The 17,379-nt window shown below is 48.7% G+C and overlaps 2 protein-coding genes across 5 annotated transcripts; both read left to right on the top strand.

Moving 5' to 3' along the window:
- Nucleotides 1-4,086: 4,086 nt before the first annotated feature.
- Ufc1 (ubiquitin-fold modifier conjugating enzyme 1) lies at nucleotides 4,087-10,555 on the top strand. The gene is made up of 7 exons (XM_052199852.1): nucleotides 4,087-4,180; nucleotides 4,279-4,472; nucleotides 8,898-8,965; nucleotides 9,165-9,228; nucleotides 9,530-9,606; nucleotides 9,856-9,946; nucleotides 10,149-10,555. The coding sequence occupies exons 2-7, from the start codon at nucleotides 4,350-4,352 to the stop codon at nucleotides 10,227-10,229; spliced, it is 504 nt and encodes a 167-aa protein (XP_052055812.1). The 5' UTR covers nucleotides 4,087-4,180; nucleotides 4,279-4,349; the 3' UTR covers nucleotides 10,230-10,555.
- Nucleotides 10,556-10,651: 96 nt separating this feature from the next.
- Nucleotides 10,652-17,112, top strand: Usp21 (ubiquitin specific peptidase 21). 4 transcript variants are annotated; one of them, XM_052199840.1, is made up of 14 exons: nucleotides 10,652-11,364; nucleotides 11,670-11,816; nucleotides 12,160-12,780; nucleotides 13,522-13,581; nucleotides 13,752-13,872; nucleotides 14,078-14,189; nucleotides 14,382-14,537; nucleotides 15,135-15,199; nucleotides 15,360-15,463; nucleotides 15,659-15,745; nucleotides 15,942-16,013; nucleotides 16,225-16,339; nucleotides 16,425-16,539; nucleotides 16,748-17,112. In XM_052199840.1, the coding sequence occupies exons 3-14, from the start codon at nucleotides 12,181-12,183 to the stop codon at nucleotides 16,836-16,838; spliced, it is 1,698 nt and encodes a 565-aa protein (XP_052055800.1). In that variant the 5' UTR covers nucleotides 10,652-11,364; nucleotides 11,670-11,816; nucleotides 12,160-12,180; the 3' UTR covers nucleotides 16,839-17,112. The 4 variants fall into 4 exon arrangements, with proteins under 4 accessions (XP_052055800.1, XP_052055798.1, XP_052055801.1 ...); XM_052199838.1 differs by lacking the exon at nucleotides 11,670-11,816; XM_052199839.1 differs by lacking the exon at nucleotides 10,652-11,364 and having other exon boundaries at nucleotides 11,421-11,816.
- Nucleotides 17,113-17,379: the final 267 nt, after the last annotated feature.

Genomic DNA, 17,379 nt, shown 5'->3' with positions numbered 1-17,379 from the left:
AACCTGCAACTTGCTTAGGCCCTCTCTGCTCCATGTTTCTCCTTGTGGCCCTTTGAGAGCTGCCCACCGTCTCTCCTCATCTTTTCTCACATAAGGCAAGTGCATCTTATAAGGTACCTCTTTAAAACACCTTCCGATCTATCATGTCTACAGGAAGCCACCCTATTTCATTATAATCTTGTGAACTATCCCCATTAGCAGGCATATACTGTATATAACTACTAGGAATGCTGTTGGTAATTTTGTGACCAAGGACTACCTGTACTCAAAAGTTGTTATGGGTTTAACTCCATCTCCTGAGAAGGGCTGTCTCATCTGATCTTCCTTCCTTCCTTCCTTCCTTCCTTCCTTCCTTCCTTCCTTCCTTCCTTCCTTTAAGATTTATTTATTTTATGTATATGAGTACACTGTCAATGTCTTCAGACACACACCAGAAGAGGGCATCCGATCCCATTACAGATGGTTGTGAGCCACCATGTGGTTACGGGAATTGAACTCAGGACCTCTAGAAGAGCAGTCAGTGCTCTTATCCGCTGAGCCATCTCTCCAGGCCAAGAAATGTTTTAATAAGAGGTAAACAACGAGAGCAGTACATGTACAGATCTAGCAGAAAGTGTCAGGAAGAGTTATTTCTTTACAGATGCACACCTAACAAGATTAAATAATTATGTCAGAGCAACTGTAAAACCTCATTTCAAACCACTGTTCCCTGACCACATGACCACATCACTGTGACTACACACACACACACTCACAAAATAAACACACAAAAAATAAAATAATTTTATTTACCTTAGGAGATCTCTAGTGAAACATTACAAAGATGTGTTAGCTACACCTAATATGCTTATAAAGAGCTGTATAGCATGCTAGTAAGATCCAAAACCTCTAAGCTTTGTGGTGTGCCTGTAATACCAGTACTTGGGACATGGAGATTGGGCAGTCAGGAATTCAGATACATGAGACCAGTCTTAAAAGCCAAAGCAACACAGAGAATGAGAGGGAGATACTAAGAACATACTGTTAAACAAACTAGGGAAGAGAGGACAAGAACACTCTATTTGGCAAGCATGGTACAGGACATCTTAACCCCAGCACTCCAATTGCAAGGGGCCTTTAGATCCTGTGAGTTCAAGGGCAGCCTGGTCTACACAGAGAATTCTAGGACATCCATGCATACACAGACCTTGCCTCAAAAACAAAACAAATACTTTACCAAACAACACAGGGAAATCATCTGGGAAGGAAATGTCCAACATCATTTATTTGTAACTCAGCCTGTGATGACAGACACACACCGTCATGTCTGGTTTATGTGATCATGGGGACCCAACCCCAGCTTTGTGCATTCTAGGCAAGCATTCTAACACTACACTACACCCTCAGCCCTTAAAACTGAGTGTTTGTGTCTTCACCTAGAGGACTAGAGAGACAGCTCAACATTTAAGCACACTTGCTACTCTTGCAGAGGACTAGTCTTCAGTTCTCAGCACCCACAGCAAGTACAGTCTGTAACTCTACAGTTCTCAGCACCCACAGGAAGTACAGTCTGTAACTCTACAGTTCTCAGCACCCACAGGAAGTACAGTCTGTAACTCTACAGTTCTCAGCACCCACAGGAAGCACTGTCTGTAACTCTACAGTTCTCAGCACCCACAGGAAGTACAGTCTGTAACTCTACAGTTCTCAGCACCCACAGGAAGTACAGTCTGTAACTCTACAGTTCTCAGCACCCACAGGAAGCACTGTCTGTAACTCTACAGTTCTCAGCACCCACAGGAAGTACAGTCTGTAACTCTACAGTTCTCAGCACCCACAGGAAGTACAGTCTGTAACTCTACAGTTCTCAGCACCCACAGGAAGCACTGTCTGTAACTCTACAGTTCTCAGCACCCACAGGAAGTACAGTCTGTAACTCTACAGTTCTCAGCACCCACAGGAAGCACTGTCTGTAACTCTACAGTTCTCAGCACCCACAGGAAGTACAGTCTGTAACTCTACAGTTCTCAGCACCCACAGGAAGTACAGTCTGTAACTCTACAGTTCTCAGCACCCACAGGAAGCACTGTCTGTAACTCTACAGTTCTCAGCACCCACAGGAAATATAGTCTATAACTCTACAGTTCTCAGCACCCACAGGAAGCACTGTCTGTAACTCTACAGTTCTCAGCACCCACAGGAAGTACAGTCTGTAACTCTACAGTTCTCAGCACCCACAGGAAGCACTGTCTGTAACTCTACAGTTCTCAGCACCCATAGGAAGTACAGTCTGTAACTCTACAGTCTGTAACTCTACAGTTCTCAGCACCCACAGGAAGTACAGTCTGTAACTCTACAGTTCTCAGCACCCACAGGAAGCACTGTCTGTAACTCTACAGTTCTCAGCATCCATAGGAAGTACAGTCTGTAACTCTACAGTCTGTAACTCTACAGTTCTCAGCACCCACAGGAAGTACAGTCTGTAACTCTACAGTTCTCAGCACCCACAGGAAGTACAGTCTGTAACTCTACAGTTCTCAGCACCCACAGGAAGCACTGTCTGTAACTCTACAGTTCTCAGCACCCACAGGAAGCACTGCCTGTAACTCTACAGTCTATAACTCTACAGTTCTCAGCACCCACAGGAAGTACAGTCTGTAACTCTACAGTTCTCAGCACCCACAGGAAGTACAGTCTGTAACTCTACAGTTCTCAGCACCCACAGGAAGCACTGTCTGTAACTCTACAGTTCTCAGCACCCACAGGAAATATAGTCTGTAACTCTACAGTTCTCAGCACCCACAGGAAGTACAGTCTGTAACTCTACAGTTCTCAGCACCCACAGGAAGTACTGTCTGTAACTTGGTTCTAGGGCATCTGTTGCCCTTGACATTCCTCTATTGGCACTGCATGCACATGGCACCTTAAATACATGCTAGCAAAACACTCACATAAAATACATACATACATACATACATACATACATACATACCATAGTACCATAGCACGGGTATGTAGGTCAGAGGACAACTTGTCTGTCTTCCCTTTCTTTCTCTCTTTCTTTCCTTCCTTCCTTCTTTCTTTGTTTCTTTGTTTCTCTGGGTAGGAGGTTGTTTTGGTTTTGGGTTTTTTCTTTTCTTTTCTTTGTTTGGTTGGTTCTTTTTGAGACAGGGTTTCTCTGTGTAGCCCTGGCTGCCCTGGAACTCACTCTGTAGACCAGGCTGGCTCTCAGAGATCTGCTGGTCTCTGTCTCCTGAGTGCTGGGATTAAAGATGTGTGACACCACCACCTTGGAACTTGTTCTCTTTGAAACAGGATCTCATTGTCAATGTAGACTCAAACTCACTGAGGTTAACTCTGGGGGCCTCTGCCTCCCAAATGCTGGGATTGAAGCTGTGCTATCATAGCAGCTGCCACATATGGGGCTGGTTTGTTTTAGACTGAGTTGCAGCAATCTTCTGACCTTGACCCCCAAGTTCTGGGATAACAGATGTGGGCCACCATGCTTACTGAGGTTTCTTGGTGTCAAATGAATTTAGAAATTACCCAACCAGCATTTGGGAGACAGAGGCAGGCAGATATCTGTGAGTCAGTCAGAGGCCAGCCTGGTCTAATCAAAAACAACAAAAAATTACCAGAAGCCTTGTCATAGGCTTAGAATAGGCATTTAGTGACTGTCTTCTAGCCACTTGGGAGAATTCCTCTAAGAAGAAATCTATAGTGTCTATATACTTAATTTATAGCACGTGAAAGATATTCTTTGAATAAAAAGTTTTATCTTTAGGTTGGCTTTAAAACCTGAACAGATTAATTTTGGCATAAGCGATAGCTCCAGGCCTTGTATGTGTTGGAGGCAAGTTTGGGATAGATAGGACCTTTAAAAAAAAAACAAACAAGCTCATATACTTCCTAATTCAGTTGTGTTAATTATTCAGGTCGGGGATTGAAACTAAGAAAGTCAATCTGAAGCATAAACATGTAAATTGCGCTTCTTAGGAGACGGGATTTTGACGTGTCTAGAGAAACCTGAAATTCAAACAACTTTCCTGGTTTGGGAAGGTCTTCAGTTTTTCCCGAGATTGCTTCTGAGCATGAACGGAAGTCGCTCTCTGAGCAGTCTCCTGTGATTTAATGATAGGTGCCATCTTCTGGACAGAGTAACCCACCTGCATTCTGATCTTCCGGACGCACGCTCACACCAGTGGGTCAATTTTATTTTCTTACAAAAATAAATAAATAAATAAATAATTGAGTGCATTCAAAGACCGCTTTAAAGCAATACGCCTCATCTTCCCACAGTAAAGATGGCGACGCCGTGAGTAAGTTACAAGCAATTCCACTTCCGCACTTTTCCTGCGCCCTGGTCCAAGATGGCGGACGAGGCCACCCGGCGGGTCGTGTCTGAGATCCCGGTGCTGAAGACTAACGCCGGACCCCGAGATCGGGAATTGTGGGTGCAGCGACTAAAGGAGGAATATCAGTCCCTTATCCGGGTCAGTTTTACTCCTGTGGTTGACCGCGTAGCAGAGGGGTGGCGGGTAATCATGTGTCCTCGGGAATTGGCTCCGGGTGGAAGCCGCTTCCGGTTTTTAAGTTTAAACTCTAAATTCATATAAATGCGACTGTTTGGGGGGACTGGGGGCGTTACGGGTGGCTGGAGGGAGGATGCAGAAGAGATTCCGGTTGGGAGCACAGTAGGGCTAGATCTTGTAGGAAAAAATAGCAGTATTCCGGGAAGGTGACGTGTCTCTGTCGCACCAGGTGTTTGCTCTGCAGGCTGTGGTAGAGGGTCAAAAGTACTTCTTAGAACGCGAGGAAGCCTCTGTGCATCACTGCTTTTCTTGCATTCTTAGTGATGAAATGGATCGAACAAATGTTAGGACAGAAACCTGAAGTGTTTAGAGGTTGAAAGAGATGTTTGTAGTTATAAATTAGCTATCCTTTCAGCTAATTCCTCTGTTAAGGGAAGAGAGAGATTGCCCTCCTTTTAGTGCTTCCTATCTGCTTCAAAAACCAGTAGATGGCTTGCAGTATATATTGCCTCACTGAGAAATTGGCTGAGTGTTTGCCATGCAAGATGGCCTGGGTTCTATCTCTAGCACCTCATAAATTGGTGCGGCTCGTGCATTCTCGGCACCCAGGACGTGGAGCCAGGAGGACTGGAAGCTCAGGTCATTTTTAGACTACAAAATGAATTCCACGCCAGTCTGGACTATATGAGACCCTGCCTCAAACACAACAATAAAACATTTATTGTGTTACCAGTACCTAGGGAGAGTATATGAGCCCTAATAATAATGGCCTTATTGACAGAATTGAGGTTGACAGAAACAATATTAAACTGTGTTTACGTGGAGACACAGAGACATGACTAGGGTATTTTGAGAATATGGGGAAAGATGAGTAAGGTGTAGTGAGAATTTTGGAATTTTGGTCTCTTTAAAACAGAAGCATAAGAATGTGGTTTTGTTTTAATCCCAGGTATGGGGATATGGGGCTGCTTCAAAGCAGCTGTCTATGGTTTGACTTGTGCCTAGCAGAGGCCTGGTTTTGCCGGCTGCAGATAGTTTCTGTGATTGCAGGACAATTGGAATTTTGGGAAATTTTCAGAAGGTATATAAATGCTAGAACTCTGATTGCATTTGGTGGTTGCTGGTAACTTGGGGGGAGGGTTGCCTGGGATTTGTTAGTAGTCTTGCTCAAAGAAGAAACAAGACAGAACTTAGATTTGTTATCCCTCCCTCCCCTCTCCTGCGTTTTTCTTTGTCTCCTGTCTAGTTATAGGGGATGTAACCGGGGAATAAAGTGTGGAGCAAACAAGAAACCATAGAGTAGCTAAAACACCAGCTACAATAAAGCTTCTTAGAAGTGATAAAACTTGACCAGGCAGTGGTGACACACATCTTTAATCCCAGCACTTGGGAGGCAGAGGCAGGTGGATTTCTGAGTTCGAGGCCAGCCTGGTCTACAGAGTGAGTTCCAGGACAGCCAGGGCTACACAGAGAAACCCTGTCTCGAAAAAACAACAACAACAAAAAACCTTAAAGTATAAACACGAGGCCAGAGAGAGATGGCTCAGTAAACAACCTTAGCTTGATCCCTGAAACCCACAGTAGAAGACAACTGGCTCCTTCAGGTTGTCCTCTAATCAGCACAGGCAACGCCTTGGAACTCCTTAGCATAGGTGCACAAACACACACACACTAGCATATCAAACCTAAGGTAGGAAAGGGATACTCAAGACGTAAGGACAAGAGTGAAGAAATGGCTCCTCACTGCCCTTGCAGAGGATCTGGTTTGATTCCCAGGACTTACATGGTTGCTTGCAACCACCCATAACTCCTTTTTCAGGGGATCCGATTCCCTTTTCTAGGCCGCATGAGCAAAGGAGGCAAGCTAGGAAGGGCGCGGCCGGCGTGCGCAGGAAGCCTCCAGGTTCAGCACTTGGGAGGCAGAGGCGGGAAGAGTGCAGCAGCCTGGGCTGTTCCAAAGCCGCCTTGAGTTGTCGTGGGGTTTTACGGCTGTGAAGAGACACCATGACCAAGGCAACTCTTATAAGGACAGCATTCAATTGGGGCTGGCTTACAGAGTCGGAGGTCTCTTATCATCAAGGTGGGAGCATGGCAGTGTCCAGACAAGCATGGTGCAGGAGCAGCTGAAGGTTCCGTCTTCTGAAAGCTGCTAGCAGAATACTCACTTCCAGGCACGATGAGGGCCTTAAAGCCCACACCTACAGTGACACACCTACTCCAACAAGGCCACACTTTCTAATAGTGCCACTCCCTGGACCAGGTATATATAAACCATCACTAGCTGTAACAGAATGAGTTCGAGGCCAGCCTGAGCACTTTAGTGAGACTATCAAGAAAAAAAAAAAGAGTAAAATTTGGGCTGGGGCTAAGGCTAGGAGTTGCAGTATATACCCGTAAACCTAGTACAGGGACACCAAGGCAGGAGAATTTCAGAGAGTTTAGTTCCAGCCCCGGCTACAGAGAGACCCTGTAAGAGATGAAGAGCCGGGCTGGAGAGATGGCTCAGTAGATAAGAGTACTGACTGCTCTTCCAGAGGTCCTGAGTTCAATTCCCAGCAACCACATGGTGGCTCACAACCATCTGTAATGGAATCTGTTGCCCTCATCTGGTATGTCTGAAGACAGCTACAGTGTACTCACATACATAAAATAAATAAATTTTAAAAAAAGATGAAGATCAGAAACTAAAATCAGCAGGACGTCATGAAAGATTAGTAAGGAAAATGAAAGGGAAAGGTCAGGAGTGAAGGCTGACTCCTGAAATTGAGAATGTCCTTGGTGGTTTGTATTGAGATTTCTAGAATTAAAAACAAAACAAGCAAACAAACAACAACAACCAGAAATGGTATAAGAATGTGCTTTTACTTTAATCCCAGGTGTGGGGATGTGGGACTGCTTTGGACTGACAACAGCTAATCATGATTTATTTGCCTTGAGCTGTAACAGAAGCATGGTTTTGCCAGCTGCAGATAATTTCTGCAGTTATAATGACATTTAGAATTCTGGGAGCTTTTCAGAGGGTACATAAATGTGAAGGTTCCTGAGAGGTGAGCGTTGGGTGGTGGTGTTAGTTGTTAAAGGAGGTGGTTGAGGTTAGATTCAGGGATTTTTCTTTCTTTTTTGTTTTTGTTTGTTTGTTTTGTTTTGTTTTTGATTTTTGGTTTCTTTCGAGACATGGTTTCTCTGTATAACCCTGGCTGTCCTGTAACTCACTCTGTAGACCAGGCTGGCCTCGGACTTAAAAATCCGCCTGCCTCTGCCTCCCAGAGTGCTGGGACTACAGGCGTGCACCACCACCATCTGGCGGGATTTTTCTAATTATCTCTGCCCTCTTTGTTTTTTTTCCTATCTAGGCTTAGGGGGTAAAACTAGGGGGTGTGGATAAAGGGTGGGAAAAAGAACCCACAAAGCAGCAAAGGCCAGCCACAGTGGTTCATACCTGTTATCCCAGCACTCAGGAGGTGGAGGCAGGAGGATCATCATTCTTAGTTATATAAGGTAGGTTGAGGCCAGCCTGGACAGGAGACCCTCAAGAGGAAGAGAGAGGGGGACCGTATAAAATCCAGTGGAAGTTCTAAGTTTATTTTCTGTAAGGTAAAGGTATAGATTGAAGCATACAGTTGGATACTAGAATCTGAAATTCTGACAAAGGCTTGAACTAAAGGTAAAGATTTGAGAGTCACTAGCTTGTGGGCTGCTGATGGGCGTTAGCACAGGATCCCCCAGGAATGTCGTCTTTGGTAAATGGGCTTGGGGCTGAGGACAGACACTATCAGAAGTGAAAAAACAACCCTACAAATCTCCACATATTTTGTGCTTGTGGTATTGTTATCTGCTCTGAGAAAGCCCCCAACTTCTTTAGCCTTTTTCTTCATTTTGCTTATCTCTTTAAAATTGTTAAAAATTGGGCTGGAGAGATGGCTCAGTGGTTAAGAGCACTGACTGCTCTTCCAGGGGTCCTGAGTTCAATTCTCAGCAACCACATGGTGGGCCACAACCATCTGTAATGGGATGTGACGCCCCCTTCTAGTGTGTCTGATGGCTACAGTGTACTCATAATAAATAAAAATAAGTAAAATTGTTAAAAATAGTACTAAAGAGGAAAGTAATCATACTTTTCTTTTTGACAAGAGGGGCTGCCCTTGGCTCCAGTGTCCGTCGTGTGTGTGTGTGTGTGTGTGTGTGTGTGTGTGTGTGTGTGTGTGTTTGCTTTTTGTTTTTCATGTCAGGGTTTCTCTGTGTAGCCCTTGCTGTCCTGGCTTTGTAGACCAGGCCGGCCTGGAACTGAGAGATCTGCTTACATCCTGAGTGCTGGGATTAAAGGTGTTCACCACTGTTACCCGGCTCCAGCTTCCTTTTCTCTAAGATCTCATTTTCTGCTTTCAGTACGTGGAGAACAACAAGAATTCGGACAATGACTGGTTCCGACTGGAGTCCAACAAGGAAGGCACCCGGTAAGCAGGTCCATGGGAGGTACGGGTAGGAGCCTCACGTGCCTTAAGCAGTTTGGTATCCCATAACCAGCTGCCAAAGCTGCCACGCAGCACTTTAGAATTCCTCATTCCTGACCTGTGAGTCTTGCTGTTAGGTGACCTAGGCAGAGATGTCATTTGCATATGCTAGGAACGGTCTGAGGTTTGGTCTCTGTTGCAGGTGGTTTGGAAAATGCTGGTACATCCACGACCTCCTCAAATATGAGTTTGACATCGAGTTTGAAGTGAGTGTGGTAGAATGGGAAGTGTGAAGGTTAGTAGACAAGGCTTGATTAGCTGATTGTTGACAAGCTAACCTTTCATGAAGGGGCCAAATAAAGCTTTTAAAGTGGGAGGGGAAAGCTGGAGTTTGGAGCAGATATGTACCAGTTACTAATCTCTATGTCTAGAATGCTAGTGTGCACACGCCGCTTGGGGGATCTGCAGAACAAGCCGTTCAGCCAAGAGATGCATATGTTTCATTAGACTAGTTCCTTTTTTTTTCTCTCGCTTCTCTGTTTTATTATGGCTTTGTAATTTCTCCAGATTCCTATCACATACCCCACTACTGCTCCAGAAATTGCAGTCCCTGAGCTGGATGGGAAGACAGCAAAGATGTACAGGTAGGACCAGGAGGTGAGAAAGAGCAAAGGTAGCCTTAGAAAGAACTCAAGAGACAAATGGCTTCCCCAGAGCCTGCTGCTCCAGCGTCTAGAGAGGGTCCAGGTCTCCTATGTCAAGCCTGTGCAAAGTACTTAGCTGGCCTTGTTTTCCCTTCTGAGCACTAATCATCTTCCCGTGTTCCCAAGAAGAGGCTGCTATACACTAAGCCAGTTTCGGGTATCAACGCTTTCTTCTTGGCTTTTTGATAGGGGTGGCAAAATATGTCTGACCGATCATTTCAAACCTTTGTGGGCCAGGAATGTGCCAAAGTTTGGACTAGCTCATCTCATGGCCCTGGGGGTAAGTTTGTTATTCTTGGTGTGTGAGAGGAAGACGGGTCGGGGTTTCAGGGATAATATTCTCATACATGTAGCCAAGACTAAACATTCCTTGGGCATGTCCTCCTAGACTCTAGGACCTAGAGTCTCCAGGAAGGAGGCTCAGGTGGAACAAGAGGCACAGACTGTGACAGTGACCTCACAGGGTTTCCCTTGCATTGCAGCTGGGTCCTTGGCTGGCAGTGGAAATCCCTGATCTGATTCAGAAGGGTGTGATCCAGCACAAAGAAAAAGGCAACCAATGAAGGAGGAAGCGCCCGAGGCAGGACAGAGGGGCTGTTGCGAGGCTCTACCCCAGCTCTCTCCTTTCTCATGATTCCTTCGAGGGTCACCTCTGGCTGTTACAAAGTAGCTGGAGGGACAAAGAAGAAACACCCAACAATAGGCAAGGTCACAAAGTTTCTAAATGAAGGTACAGAGAGGTGAAAGATTTGGGTCTGGAAATAGGCAATTTGTATCCCTTCTCCAAGAAGAGCCCTGGAGGCATTTTGGAGGCATGGAGTGTAACTGACAGCTTATAGCTTTTTGGTTTCTGGAGACAACCTATCAATAAAAGCTGCTTCCCGTGGTAGCCCCGTGGGTCTCATTGATGGCTGTTAACGAGGTGAACAAGCAAAATATGGAGGTACCTAAAAAACTACACCAGGTTGGGAGGAGGGTATGAGCAGAAGAAAATCTGGTTTCTTTCCTTGCTATCGGGGTTTATTTTTGCCCTTTAGCAGTGAAGCGCGCTTTACTTAACTGCCTGAGACTACAAAGAGGCTTGAAGGATGGGTTTTACAGGTCCGCCAGCGTTCCCTGCCCACTAGGGATCTCATCCTTAGGTGGAGATGCTAAATGCTTCTCTATTGGTTTGCTGGCTAGCCCTGGACCTGCATGCAGCCTTCCTTCCCACTGCATCCCTCCTTGTTTGGGAAGAATCTGTGTTGCAAGCCCTTCCGTTATTTTTCGACTTTTTTGGCTCTTCGTCCCTATGGACCATATATGACTGGGTAAGGGGCTTTGGCCTCAGGGACTCGCAGCAACGGTTTAAAGACCACCACCAGGCAGGGCCTGAAACTAGTGGTTCTAAAGTTGGCTGCGTTTCCATGGTGTCGGTCTGGGAGCCGTGGGGGCGGGTTCACGCAAGCGCCGAGGAGGTAGGTGGGAGGAAGCCGAGTGTGGGCGCGCAGGCGCCTAAGAGACTGTGAAGCCGGTGGCCGGTGGCCGGGCGGCACCAACAAAGATGGCGGCGGCCCTTGCGGCGGGAGCAAGCTGGGCAACAGCTGCGGCTAAAGCTGCAGCCCGGCCTGCGGGGAGGCTGTTTGGGGGTCGGAGGGGGTGGCCCTGAGCTGGAGCTGGACCCCAGCTGGCCTCCCCCGCTGCCTCACCGGGGGACAGGTATTGGCCGGGACGTTATGGCGGGGTGGGGTGGGGGAGCCGAGGGAGGATGGATCCAGACCCCAGAGGACGTTCACCACAAAGGGAGAGGCTCGCGGTGCCCAGCGGGGCCTGGGAGAACTGGGCTGGAAGAACAGCATTCTCGGACCGCGGGGAATATGCCGCCGGACCCCGCAGCCAATCAGCAGCCTCGGCCTTTCTGCCCTCGAGGGGGGCGGACCCGGGTAAAACCCTGCTGTGGTGGGAGAGGTGCACAAATTAGGGGTCAAGTAGTTCGTCCTCCATCTCAAACCATTGCCCCCCAGGGCCCAGATGCCAAGTAGGACCCCAGAATTGGAGGAGGGAGTGGATTGCAGATCACCCGTTTAATCGGCTTCGTTTGCAACCCAGAGGAGCAGGGGTTGAGCTTGGAATTCTGTCTTTTGGACTGATTCCTGCGTCCACAGTCCCAGGTCTATGGCACATTCCACTTGACTAGCCACATATGAGGGTTTTTTAGGAGTTTGTAGATTATAAAAACAGCTGAGATTGAGATTACCATTGGCTTTTAAATAAATCTGTATTCTACAGAGAGGGGGTGGGGCATGGAAAGGTCAAAATGATGGTCTACTATTCAGTCATGTGTTTATTCAATGAATACTAAGTATTTTTCTTGTGCCAAACATTGCCAGGTCTTGGAGATGCAAGAACTGATTTTATAATTCGTGCTCTCCGTACATTAAGAAGCCAGCTTGCATGTTAGCCTATATCTTAGCTCCCTTCCTAACTCAAATGCTGACCCTCTGTTCTCCTCAGGTCCAGCCTGCGGTGCCCACAATGCCCCAGGCTTCTGAGCACCGCCTGGGCCGGACTCGAGAGCCACCTGTCAATGTACAGCCCCGAGTGGGAGCCAAGATCCCACTTCCTCCTCGGGCCCGCAGCAAGGAGCGCCGAAACCCAGTTCCTGGGCCAAACTCCATGTTAAGACCTTTGCCTCCCAGGCCAGGTCCCCCAGATGAGAGGCTCAAGAAACTGGAGCTGGGTCGGGGTCGAATCTCAGGCTCTCGTCCTAGAGGTCCCCTTCGAGCAGATCATGGGGTTCCCCTGCCTGGCTCACCGCCCCCAACTGTGGCTCTGCCTCTCCCATCCCGGACCAACTTAGCGCGTTCCAAGTCTGTGAGCAGTGGGGACTTGCGTCCAATGGGGATTGCCTTGGGAGGGCACCGTGGCGCCAGCGAGCTCGGGGCTGCCCTGAGCCGCTTGGCACTCCGGCCTGAGCCACCCACTTTGAGACGTAGTACTTCTCTCCGGCGTCTTGGGGGCTTCCCTGGCCCCCCTACCCTGCTCAGCATACGGACAGAGCCCCCTACTTCCCATGGCACCTTCCACATGATATCTACCCGGCCTTCTGAGCCTTTCTACTCTGATGACAAGATGGTGAGGACTTGGCAGCACACGTGGTCTTCCATGCTCATTTTCCTCTTGCCTTCAACTTTGTCATGCTATGGCTTTCCTGTGTTCCCTTCTCGGAGTCCCTTTGGTCAGCCCTTCATTACACCAGTGGATTCTTGTCTTTTCTGAGACCTTCTAGATCTTATTTTGGGTTGTATGTGATTCTCCAACGTGGTGTGCCAGTCTAGTCCCTAGGGAATTAGCCCGCCTATTTAGAATTCTTCTTTGGGTCCTTAGGCCCTCTCTTTTAAGGCAGCTTCGCTCCTGGGACCGGGCCCTAGACCTAATTAATCCCTGGAGCTGAGGAGGGGCGGGGTTAAGAGCACCTGCACTGGTGTGGTTTACCCATTTCCTGAGCTGTCTGAGCGAGGCTGCTTGCAGTTGGAGCCAGCAGGAGAGGGGGCCACGGGGGCAGGAGGGGGATTTGGGGGCAGTAAAGTGGGGGTGGGGAGCAGCTGGGCAGCCATGCCAGTGCTTGGGGCGTTGCCTCAGGAGCTGCAGCGCCGGCTAGCGTGGCAGCGGAGTAAATGGGGACTAGGTGTGACAGCCATGGCCGAATCTGTGGTACACTCAGCTGTGATGGGTTTACTACTCATGACCAGTGAGGTAGGATGGCCAGTGAGGGAAGCAGGGTAGAGTTGGGGCACGGACGGGGTTGAGGAGGCACTCGGCAGCACGCTCTCTCGAAAGCGCCAGGTAGAATATGTCTGTCCTCTGACTTTCTAGGCTCATCACACACTACTTCTGGGCTCTGGTCATGTTGGCCTCCGAAATCTAGGAAATACAGTAAGAGCCATTTTTTCTGTCCTCTGTAAAGGAGTGTGAAGTGTGAGATGGTGTTGGGGGTGGAGATGAGTGCAGATCCAGGCGAGGCGGGTGGGAGAGCACAGAACCGCTCTCAGTCCAGCAGGGTCCCCTCTGGAAAGGTAACCGCAGTGTTCCCACTGCTTCCCCAGTGCTTCCTGAACGCCGTGCTACAGTGTTTGAGCAGCACAAGGCCTCTTCGAGACTTCTGTCTGCGAAGGGACTTCCGGCAGGAGGTGCCCGGAGGAGGCCGAGCCCAGGAACTCACAGAAGGTGGGCAACAATTTCTTCTGTTCTCTCTCGTTCAAACCTTCAGTTCTACCCTCCCAATACCCATGGCTCCCAGCCCTTCAAGCTAGCAGGTACATCCGTATTCCCCTGTTTCTTCCTTCCTGGACATTTTCTAGCCACTGAATCTCCTCCCGCCTGCTCTTCTAGACATTAACCTTGAATCCCTCCCCCGCTGTCCAACCAACAGCCTTTGCAGATGTGATTGGTGCCCTGTGGCACCCTGACTCCTGTGAAGCTGTGAATCCTACCCGATTCCGGGCCGTCTTCCAGAAATACGTCCCTTCCTTCTCCGGATACAGGTGGGGAAACTAAGTGAATGGGATTTCTCTCTGGCTGCGTCTGGGGCTGGGGCCAAGCAGAGGCTCTAGCAGCAGTGTTCTGAGCCTTGAGGTTTCCTACACTGAGGGAACAGGGACGCACCCACCTTTGGGCAGGGGACCCCGGGAGGACCGAGGGGATGGATCAGTCGCCCATATTCTGTCTGGCTGTAGCCAGCAGGATGCCCAGGAGTTCCTGAAGCTCCTCATGGAGCGGCTGCACCTTGAAATCAACCGACGAGGCCGCCGGGCCCCGCCAATCCTGGCCAGTGGTCCGGTTCCCTCGCCACCTCGCCGAGGAGGGGCTGTGCATGGAGAGCCTGAATTGAGGTAAGGGCTCGTTCCCCCTTGCTTCTCTCTGAGTAGTTCTGTCAGCTTTCAGTCATCACAGAACTGAGCTAACCGAAACTGAAATGTAGGGCCTAGGGGTGGAAGCCCCTTTAGCACAGAAAAAAAAAAAAAAGGAAGAGAGGGAGAGGAAGAGGGAAGCTCCAAAGTGCATATAGAGGGGTCAGGGATGCCACTGAACTGGGGAAGGAGACAACTTCTACAATCAAATATATCAAAAGAGTTGGTAAAGAAGATGACTGTGTGTGTGTAGACACATATACACACATACATATACACACCTTCATATATCTTCATCTATCATCCAAGATGAAAGGATCTCTCTCTCTCTCACACACACACACACATATATATATGTGTATATATATATATATATATATATATATATATATATATATACTTTCATCTTAGATTTCCCCAGAAAGTTCCCAGAAGCAATACTTACTCCTTTGACTAGGAACCTAGGGAAGGGGCTGGTATGTGGACAGAGAACAGGGTTCAGTGGACAGTTTCCCTGGCTGGGGACACCCAGTATTGCAGCTGTCTCACAGGTGGCCCCCTTCCCTTGCTCTGTGGCAGTGATGACGACCGAGCCAACTTAATGTGGAAGCGCTACCTGGAGCGAGAAGACAGCAAGATCGTGGGTGGGTATGCAGTGGAGCCCCACCGTGGGAGTCGGGCCCGGGACGGGGAAGTGTGGGAGCCAGGCCAGACGCCGAGGGAGGCTGTGAAGTGGTGTGTGGAGCTGGTCGGCAGCTGTAGGGAAGAGACGATGACTTCTTCTGCCTCTTTGCTTCTACCTAGACCTGTTTGTGGGCCAGCTGAAAAGTTGCCTCAAGTGCCAGGCCTGTGGGTATCGCTCCACGACCTTCGAGGTTTTTTGTGACCTGTCCCTGCCCATCCCCAAGGTGGGATTCCAGTAGATTCCAGGGGTGGAAGGAACATGGGTGCTGTGACCCACCCCTCCCCACCCCTAAGTGTGGGTGGGAACTGTGTGGGTCTCTAAAGCAGAATTAAAGCCTGGATTTAAAAAAAAAAAGATTAAAAAAAAAGAAAAAGGAAACTCGGAACATGCTGACCCTTCCTTCCCCCTTTCTCCCTAGAAAGGGTTTGCTGGGGGCAAAGTGTCTTTGCGGGATTGCTTCAGCCTCTTCACCAAGGAGGAAGAGCTGGAGTCGGAGAACGCCCCAGTACGTGGGACCTTAATAACAGTTACATGTCTGGGTGTGTGTTGGGGGGGGTGTGTCTCAGGTATGTCCTCGTATGCCTAGGTTAAAGGGGGAGGGGAAAGCAATGAGAAACATTACATTTCTGTGTGAGTAGGGTTTTAGAAAAACCAACCTAGGTGAGAGCACCCTGACCTAACACTATTTGCTGTTTATTTAGGTGTGTGACCGATGTCGGCAGAAAACACGAAGTACCAAAAAGCTGACAGTACAAAGATTCCCCCGAATCCTCGTGCTCCATATCCTACTCTTCAAGTTCTTATTTCTCTTAGGGTATCTCCCATACAGTGTTTCCTCACCTTCAGTGAGTTTCCTTTAGGGAAAACCTGCCACCCTACCTTTCTTTGTCACCTTTCAGGATGTGTTGGGGGGATAGAGGGCACTGGATTTATTACTGCGGTCCCCCTTAGAGACCCTTAGACTCCCCAAAGCTCCTTAACCAGGGCTTAGATCTGAACCGATTTTCCACCTCCCGAGGCTCCATCAAGAAAAGCTCAGTCGGTGTAGACTTCCCGCTGCAGCGGCTGAGTCTAGGGGACTTTGCGAGCGACAAAGCGGGTGAGTCTGGCAGGGACCGTCCTACGGAATCGTCAGGAGGGAGACACAACTCCTGCTGTAGAAACTGATGTTATTTAACCCGCAGGAAGCCCTGTCTACCAGCTGTATGCCCTTTGCAACCACTCGGGGAGTGTCCACTGTGGTCACTACACAGCCCTGTGCCGGTGCCAGACTGGTTGGCATGTCTACAATGACTCCCGGTGAGAACAGCCTCTTAGTCAGCTCCTGTCCCACCCCACTGCAGCCCTGGCGCGCCCCCCTCCTGTGAGGTCTGAAGTTCCTGACAGAGGATGGGCTGAGAGTCTCTCCTGGTCCCCACCCAGCTACTCTACATTGAGTCTTGTAGGACTGAGGGGGAATCTACAAAAATGACCACTGACCACAGCCGTGTCCCATTTGTCTTCTCAGTGTCTCCCCCGTCAGTGAAAATCAGGTGGCATCCAGTGAGGGCTACGTGTTGTTCTACCAATTGATGCAGGAGCCACTTCGGTGCCTGTGACACCATCTTGAAGCCCTGGCACCTGTGAAAACCCTCTGAACACCCTTAAGCCCCCAGGCTCCCCACTTACCTCACAGACGTCTATTTTTGTGTCTTTTTAATCGGGGAGGGGAGGAGGGTTGGCTGTAGCTCCCGTTATTTTTTTTATTAAGAAGTCCCTTCCGCCTTGTTTCCCTGTCCCATGTACAGAAACCACCAGGCCCTTGACCATGTACAGCCCCCAGAACCTCTGCAATCTCACTTTTTTGTGAATAAATTTATTAAGAAAACGTGATGTTCATGTTTGTATTTGTGGGTAAGAGGGAATGGATATCTAGAACTTTTGGTTCAATTAGAGCTTTCCTGAGCCCCAATTCTGTCTCTGAACAGGTGGGGGCGCTCTCACGGCAGAAGGAAAAGAAGAGGGACTGAGCTAGCCCCAGGACCCAAACACTCAGTTCAGTGGTACTAGGAAGACAAACCTTGAGATGCGAGAAGTTGCGGGAAAGCCTGAATCTAGAGTGCAGGCATTGGCACGCTGGTTTTTCCTGAGAGGGGGACT

The sequence above is a fragment of the Apodemus sylvaticus genome, chromosome 12, assembly GCF_947179515.1.
Source record: "Apodemus sylvaticus chromosome 12, mApoSyl1.1, whole genome shotgun sequence".
NCBI classification, from domain to species: Eukaryota; Metazoa; Chordata; class Mammalia; order Rodentia; family Muridae; genus Apodemus; species Apodemus sylvaticus.
Note: the sequence above shows the minus strand (reverse complement) of the source record. Positions and strands in the feature narration are given on the sequence as shown.